The 8,408-nt window shown below is 55.1% G+C and overlaps 1 protein-coding gene across 1 annotated transcript; it reads right to left on the bottom strand.

Annotated features, from left to right (window-relative positions):
* Positions 1–260: 260 nt before the first annotated feature.
* ZP1 (zona pellucida glycoprotein 1) lies at positions 261–8,408 on the bottom strand. Its single transcript, XM_003275234.2, has 12 exons — positions 8,199–8,408; positions 6,681–6,802; positions 6,047–6,410; positions 5,482–5,625; positions 4,830–5,017; positions 4,660–4,757; positions 2,688–2,815; positions 2,413–2,602; positions 2,202–2,343; positions 939–1,020; positions 705–824; positions 261–439 (listed from the first exon to the last, which is right to left on the bottom strand). Exons 1-12 carry the CDS (start codon positions 8,392–8,394, stop codon positions 285–287), a joined length of 1,929 nt encoding a protein of 642 aa, XP_003275282.2. The 5' UTR covers positions 8,395–8,408; the 3' UTR covers positions 261–284.

The raw sequence follows: 8,408 nt of genomic DNA, 5'->3' as shown, positions 1-8,408 counted from the left end.
GCTGTTCTTTGACTGCCAGCGTCTTAACCTCCAGTATCTTTGTCCTGTTTGCTCTGCCTGAAATGCCACCATTCCTTGTGGAGAGGCAGAGGCTCCCGAGTTGAGCCTTGGGGGACATTGGCCTCTGTGCAGGGTGTGGCATATATGAAGTATTTGTAATCGACATCACAGTTCTGGAAGGACAGAGCTGACTTGGAGGAAGTTTCTCACATAAGAAATAGTTCTGTTCTAGTGGTCACAAATAACTTCTCCACACCTGGTTTCAGTAGGTTTGAAATGATTGTTTATTGAGCCCATTCACTGTCTGTTGCTTTCCAAAGCTTCTGGGCCCAGGTCTGGCTCAGGCCCACAAAGACACCAAACCCAAGGACCAGGGCAACAGCTGGCAGTGAAAGGACCACCCAAAGGAGAGGCCTCAGGCTGGAGTTCCCATTGGAGTCTGTCAGAGAGAAGGGATCGGCAGGGCTGGGTGAGGCCCCTCCAACACTCCCCTCCACCCCAGAACTTTGTATCACACTGGGCAGAGCTGAAGCTGCCTTTCTGCAGATGAGGTGGACTGTGTCTGTCTTCACTTAGTTCCCCACTGACTGCAGTGACACCATCTCTTGCCCTCAGCTATGGCTGGAGCATCCCTGTTTTGTCAGCACAGTCTTGGGGGCTGAGAATGGGTAAGGCCTGAAGGGCCCACCCAGAAGCCCTCCTACCTGTGGGCCCAAGTGTGGGCTCCTGCCCATAAGAATCCTCAAAGCCCACTGGCCCCGGAGAGCTCACGATGTCCTGGGGCCTGGCAGTGTCATTACCGTGACCTGAGGATCGTCGCTGTCCTGCCCAGGGGAAGAATGAAATCTTGGGCTGGTCTCCTGCCCCTGTGGCCCAAAGGCCAGGCACAGGCCTGAAGATGTATGAAGGAACAAATGCCACTTGCACCCCAGACTCACTTGTAGTGCCAGTGCTGCATGCAGTGGAGCAAGTCTCCAGCCCTGAGGTGTGGCAGGCAGAGGTGCTGCAGAACAAGTAAACCTGGTGGAAGGAGAAGAATATCAAAGTGGCTGGCTCAGTGCCACCGGGCAGGAAGCACAGAGGGACATGGGATCCCCGAGCTGGGCCAAGTCTAGGCTGCTGCTGGCCAGGCAAGGAGAAATCTGAGCTTCTTGACCAAGATGACTGCTGCCCATGCTGAGGGAGTGCGGAGCTGAATGTGTTCCTTCCAGATTTGAAATCCACACCTTCCCCGCTCCCCAAGGTCCAAGTCTGCAGTGGAGTGCCCTGCAGGCGGGGACCACCTCACTTCATAATGCCCCAGTCCTTGGTGGGCCTGCTCCACCAATGCTGCCTCTGGCTGCACAGCCCCCGGGAGGGCTGGATCTCTCCCACCTGCCCTACTGAGGGAGACAGCAAATTCCAAGGAGGTGGGACTTGGTCAGGCAGTAGGAGAATAGGTGTTTGCCCTCCTTTTGTGACCCCTGGAGACCAGTGACTGGGGGCAGAGGGGAGGGCAGATTACCACTGCTTCCAGATACACAAGGGCAGGGGCAGTGCCCTACGGGAGCAGAAGCAGGAGGAGCTGACCCGACCCAGCACCCAGGAGGCCCCACCCATGGGCACCCCTCATCCAGGCAGGTCAGTGTCTCTTGGATCAGGAGGCAGCACACAGCAGATTGAGAACGAAGCCACACTAACCAGTGCTTACCAGTGAGATCAGTCTACATCTGACATAATAACAGGCAGTGATTTAAAAATCTAGAGATTTGGGTATGTGATGTGAAAGATACGTTGTTCAACAGGACAAGTGCATCTGTCACCTCTGAGGCCATCTGTATATTACATAGAAAACCTAAATACACCCTAAGTTTATCTACTTTTACCTTCTGGAGAAGTTGCTGAGTTAAAGAAAATTCAAAGCAGAATTACATGGAACACATTATCATTTGTGGAATCAGAAGTGAGGCGAGGCTACCCTAGAACGCCATGATCAGAGTTCAGATTTAGGGCTGATTGCAGCACAGGCAGAATCTTCCTTCCTCCTGGTGGTGGTTATGGGTTACCTCTTGCTGACCCGAAGCCCGCTGCTTTCCACGACACCTGGTAGACGCCAAGCCCCATCCCAGAACTTTGTCCACATAAGTTCACGGGGTCAGAGGGATTTGGCGACCAGCTCCTCCCCACTTAACAGATGGGGCCAGGCATGCGGGGCTTCTTACCAGTCCTCTGAGGGCTCTCTGGGAGCCAGAGTCCAGGAGGGCGAAGGTGGCAACAGTGAATCGCTGGTAGTGAGACTGGAAGGGTGTGGCCCCGTCCAAGGCTACCATTTGGGTTCTGTAGCTGTCGCCCTCGAAAGGGCATCTGAGAAGAGAAGTCAGAGAGGCTGTTTACAGGAGGCAGAGCAGGTAGGGGGAGCATGGGGGCACTCACCCGTCTGACAGGATGGGCCACTGGGGCTGCTGGAAGGGGTTGGCACTGGGAGTGCCCCAGCACTGGTGCAGCAGCAGGACCAGGTTGGGGTCTGTCCTCTGCAGAAGCCGGACCTCCACATGGACTGGTTCTCGGAGCAGCCTCACGATGGGATAGTCGTCCTCCCCATAGTAGGAGCTGAAGGTCTCGTCTGCAGGGAGAGTGACTCATGAGCCAGGGTGGGCTGTGCGTCAGGGAAGTGGAGGCCAGAAGAGGGCAGGGATAGCATAGCATACCCTTGGCAATCCGCAGCTCAAGCCGCAGGGGGCCGGGCTGGGTCACAGGGGCAGACGATGGGGGTGGGAAAATGGACGCCTGAATGGGCAGGAAGTCACTGGCGTTGAAGACACAGCGCACATGAAGCCTGAAGTCCACGTGCAAGAGGGTAGGGGAGAAGACACAGAATCAGAGCATCCTGTTTACGTAATAAACTAGGCACCAACTCCGTGGGTGCAACAAATATGGTACTGTCCAGTGGGGCAGATGGATGCTACTTAAGCAATACTCAGCATTTCCAAGGCGGGCTCAGGAAGCTCACCCTGCCCCATCCTCTGCCCACCTGGTCTCCCTGGGATGGCTCAAGCCTGTTATGCCAGGCCCTGCACCCGGTGGGAGAATACAGCAGGATAGAGATAGGCCCTAGGGGGGCTGGCACCTTGTTGGGTCTGCCCTGGCTACCCACAGCTGCCTGCTGTGCCATTCGAGGCCCCTGGAGCCTGACAGTTGAGGCTGGTGAATGAGCCTAGGTGCTCTGCCTCCCGACAGACCTGGGTTTGAGTCTTCTTAGCATTTACAGGCTTTGGGACCACAAGCAAGTCTTTTAACCTAAGCCTCAGTGTCCTCATTTGTAAAATGGCTGTGACTGCCTCCCTTTGAGGGCACTGAGACTGAATGAGATCACAAGATAATGCACCTGTGTCTTCATTGTCCTTGTAGTTGCAGCTGGTCTGCCACAGCCTAAAGGCCACAGTGTCTAGCATCTTCCTCACTAGCCTAAGGGCCATGGTGGCTACTCCTCCACACTCTGGTGGGGCCCACACCCTCCTACCACCCCAGAGGCCTGGCACCAAGGAGATGCTAAGTAGGTATAAGTGGGTCACCCCTGTTCTGAAGGCCTTGTGTCTGAGGAGCTCTCTGGCCTAGTCCTGCCGGCTACAGCTGTTTCCCCGATTTCTGCCTCCCTCCGGGAATCCCTAGGCACTCTGTTGACCTCTGGCTGACTCCCATGGCTCTTACATCAGAGAGTCTAAGGCATGACACAGACTTGTCCCCCACGACTTGGCCATAAGAACTTATGGGTTTTTTTTTAATTAAAATAAAAAATAGAAATGGGGTCTCACTGTGTTGCCCAGGTTAGTCTTGAACTTCCAGCAATTGTCCCACCTAGGCCTCCCAAAGCGCTGGGATCACAGGCATGAGCTACCACCTCTGTGGTACTTAGAGCTTTAAAGCCAAATACATTTGAACTGTGATGCAGTCCCCTGCTCCCCAACCCTCACGGCAGGGCGGGAAGGGGAAGGAGATGCCCGGCAACCACGCAGTGTCAAGCACAGGATTTCTACAACCCATTGGCTCTGTCCCACAGGGTGGAGGTTAGGTGCTTTGCTCCTGGTCACACAGGTTCAGAGCCAGGCGTGACAGACAGATTCCCTTGGGTCACCCCCACTGGCATCCTGAGAACCTGGGTTGGTTTTGCCTCTTGAGTCAGCAGGTCCAGGAGGCCCCTAACAATGAGGGGTTCCTCCCCCACCCAGTTCCTCTCCCACCACATCCTCAGAGAGGTATCTTCAACTTCATCTGTGGCTTCTTAACCTGACATTAGGAGGAGCAACAGCCGTAGCCTCAGCCTCCTCCTGGGACCTGAAGGGAACGCTTTCAGTTGCTTTGAGCTTGGTTCTTGGAGAGACCAAGACAGGGCTCTCTCAGGACTCCAGCTCTCTCAGGACTGGCTATGGGTTTCTAGCCGAGCCCTGCAGGCCAGGCATGGAAGGGCTCCACTTAACACTCACGTCTGCCCTGAGAGAGGGACATTTACCCTGCCCAGCAGGGGAGGCTGGGAAGAGGTGGCCCCTTGCCTAAGATCACATAGCCAGGTAACAGCAGAGCCTGGGTTTGAGCTGAGATGGCTCCGAAGCCTGTACTGAGCTCTCCTGTGCCCCCTGACACCCTCGCACACAGCCACGCCTGTAGGAGGAGGGCTGCCCTTACTGGAAGGTGCTGTCCCGCGTGATAGAACCCTGTGGCCCCTTTCGGATGTGGATGCCAGACACCAGCCAGTTCTCATAGATGAGCTGGTCGCCAGCCACCTGTGGGAAGAGACAGCTGGGTGAGGCTTTCTGGTGGGGTACCAGGCCCCAGCCTGTGGTCCCGGCTCCTACCTGCATTGTGGTTCCACAGTGGGTGAGAGGGAAGTAGAAGACCACGAAAGCTTCTGTGTGCTGTGCTGGGGAGCAGCTGGTGGGGGCATAGGCCAGGTGGATGTTGGCCAGTGTGATCCTGTGTGTCAAGGCCATTTCTTGGGACACCACAAGGACGAAGTAGCCATCTCTGAAGCACTGGACAGTAGCTGGGACAAAGGCAGATGAGGGCCTTGGGGTTTGGTGTCCATCCAGCACAGAGACGGGGGATAGCTGGGTGACAGCTAGGCTTTAAGTGCGGGTCTGGGAGTCTGGACGCTTACTCTCCACTTAGGCTGGTGTTGGCCCCAGCAAACCCTTTATGGACTGATTTTCTCATCCATGTGACAAATTGAGTTGAACTACACTCTAAAAGTAGGTTCACCATATAATCTGTCATCCAAACCAGGGTGTTTTAGATCTGAAAGTCCAGATGTGTATAAGGTAGATCTATTAATAGTTCCCTGGGACAGTTGTTATAAGGCCAGCTGGGACATGTGACCACCCCATCTGCTCTGGGAGTTGGGCTGTCCAGGAGGAGGATAGGAAGCAGGTTCTACCAGCTGGAGGAGACAGCTCTCCTTCCGCTTCAGAATCCAGGGGACCAGGATCTTGCTGGGGTGGGAGGTTGTACCTGTGTTGCCATAGTAACAGGGAACCTCTCTGGTGTTGTCATAGCAGCAGCCAGCCTGCTGACAGGCTTCCTTTGAAGTTCTTCTCACGATGCAGGGGAGGTGCCCTGAGGCCACCTGGCACTGCTCCTGGCTCAGGTGGGTACCTAGGGTTGGGACAGAGTGATTAAGCTGAAGGCACACAGTTTGCAAATCATGGCCCTGGAATTGCCTCTGTGCTCCAGAGCTTGTGCTCTTAGCCAGCACACTAAATGTCCTCCCTCAAAACTGCATATTACTGAAATTTCTAGAAAATATTTTCTGAGAACCAGGTGTTGCTGGCAATGGTTTCAGTGAGTTTCTGCCTAAAGTTAGGAAACAAATTTATAAGACCTCTTCTAGCTTTAGTATACCTATACATGTTTAAAGCTGTTTTCCAAATACTACAAAGGAATAAAAGAATCATCTTTTTCTTAAAAAAGGAAAAAACAAAAAAAATGGCTTAGAGGCCAGTAAAAGGCTGTTAGGCCACCCTGTACTCCAGAAGGCCCCAGACAGAGGGTAAGTACACTCAGATGTCCTGCGTACCTATGTAATCTGGTTTGTTCACATCCCAGTGTTCCAAGGTGCCCCAGTGGGGTTGAGCCAGGGTGGCGAGGGCAGGTCCAGGTCCAGGGGATGGTAAAGCAGGGGTTGGGCGGACAGAGCTGTGCCCTGGGTCCAGTGGGCTGGGAAAGGCATGGCCAGAGCCTGGGGAGGTATGGCCAGAGATGGGGAGGAAGGAAAAGGTTTGTGGGGTCGAGACAGAGAATATGGCGGGTGGTGCCAGCTGGGAGTCCAGAGTCCAGGAGTGGTCAGGTTTGGGACAGATCAGAGTAGTGTCTTGTGCCACATCCACACGACCATTGGGCAGCACAGCCTCCATGAACACCCTCAGGTGGAAACGCCCATCCTGCAGGTGAGAGGCCATCAGACAGCAGCAAGGTGAGGCCACCTAGCATACCCAGGCAGGGGACGGGCCCACGAGAGCTGAGCTGGCCGTTAGGCAGGAAGCTGGATTCACGGTGGATTCCAGAAAGTACTTTCCAGGACTTAGTTTCCCTCACCCACCAGCTCAACAGATCTTCGGCTTTGGCTCCTTTCTGGTCCATGAGGGGCCTCTTCAGCCTGACATGACACTAGGACAAGCTGACTCCTGTGCCAGAGCATGAACAACCCCTACCTTCTCCAGCACGTGGCAGCCTCTGTAATCAGCCGAGAAGACTGCAGGCTCCTGCGGCCTGGAGGTGACCCAGTGGTAGCAGATGGAGCAGTTGTTGACATCAAATCTGTTCCCAAATTCATCTGCAGTAGGGGAAGGGGAGGGGCCAGGGATGTTGAAGGGTGCAGGGAGAGGTTGCTGGGGTCTCGGAAGGAGTTCCCACTCAGCAGCCAGGAGACCTGGGTTCTTGCCTTGGCTTTGCTATTAGTTTGTTGTGTGGTCTTGGGCAAGCCCCCTCCCCTCTCTACTCTCAGTTTCCACAGCTGTAAGGGGATGGGGAGTCTTAGGATCTTTCTAGCTAGGGTTCCCTGCTCGTAGCACACGACAGCAGGCAGGCACGAAGAGGAGGTGGAGAAGGGATACACAGGGTCTCAGGCACTGGCCTGAGTATTTCACATCACTTCTTTTAAGCTTAGTTATCCACATCCTGTGGCTGAGGCAGCTGAGGAAGGGAGGGTGCGTGAGCTTTCTCAGGTGCACACGATGAGGGGCAGAATGAGGATCTGAATCCTGGGCTTTGTAGAAAGATCTGAACCCATTTCCCAGGTTAACTGTGGCTGCTGCAGTTGCTTGGAGACACCCCCTAGGTGTCCACCCCGCTTATTGGCCCAGAACAGCCTGGGCACTCTCTGGGTGCGGGCATGTCCCCATGCCCTTGTCCCATGAGCATAGCCAGGTTCATCTTCCCCACCTTGCAGATGAGGAAACAGAGGCTTATGGGTCAGGTCAGTTGTTCAAGATCACACCGTTTAGAAGCTGCAGATCCAAACCCCAGTTCCAAACCCACACCAGGCCATGCCTACTAGGTCCTGCTGCTGAAAGTGGTTTATGGACCCTCAGCCTCAGTTTTGACTGAGTGTGGTTAGAGATGCAGAGCCTAGGCTGGGTGCAGTGGCTCACGCCTATAACCCCAGCACTTCAGGAGGCTGAGGCAGGTGGATCACCTGAGGTCAGGAGTTCGAGACCAGCCTGACCAATATCGTGAAACCCCATCTCTACTAAAAATACAAAAAGTAGCCGGGCGTGGTGGCACACACCTGTAGTCCCAGCTACTAAGAGGCTGAGGCAGAAGAATTGCTTGAACCTGGGTGGTGGAGGTTGCAGTGAGCTGAGATTGTGCCACTGCACCCTAGCCTGGGGAACAGAGTGAAAGTGAGACTGTCTCAGGAAAAAAAAAAAAAAAAAAAAAAAGAAGAAGAAAAGAAATGCAGAGGTTTGGCCCTGCCCCAGGCCCACTGAATCAGAACCCGCATCTCAACAAGGTGGCCAGGTGTTTCCCACGCACACTAACGTGGGAGAAGCTGCCCTGGGTGATGATTCTCCTTGCCCTTTTCTGTGGTGAGGGGGTGGGGGGCTGGACACCCCCAGGCTGGAGGGAGGCCTCTGTCCTTGCTCCTTCTCCAGGGGAAGGGTCCCAGCTCCCTTCTGGCAGCAGCCCGTGGCCAGGGAGGCAGGGGCCAGGACTCTGCCAGCACTCACCCACCACCTTGAAGCGGAGAGTCTGGCCTGGCCTGGGGAACACCAGCAGCTGCATTCCCTTGATCCCACAGTCATAGCTGTGCTGGAGGCCTGGGAGGCCAGGGTCGGTCTGGAGCCGCCTACCCAGCCCCAGGGTGGCGACCAGCAGTAGCAGGGCCACACGGTAACCCCAGGTCGTGCCTGAGCCTCCTGCCATGAGACACCACAGAC

The sequence above is a fragment of the Nomascus leucogenys genome, chromosome 4 (assembly GCF_006542625.1).
Source record: "Nomascus leucogenys isolate Asia chromosome 4, Asia_NLE_v1, whole genome shotgun sequence".
Lineage (NCBI taxonomy): Eukaryota > Metazoa > Chordata > Mammalia > Primates > Hylobatidae > Nomascus > Nomascus leucogenys.
Note: the sequence above shows the minus strand (reverse complement) of the source record. Positions and strands in the feature narration are given on the sequence as shown.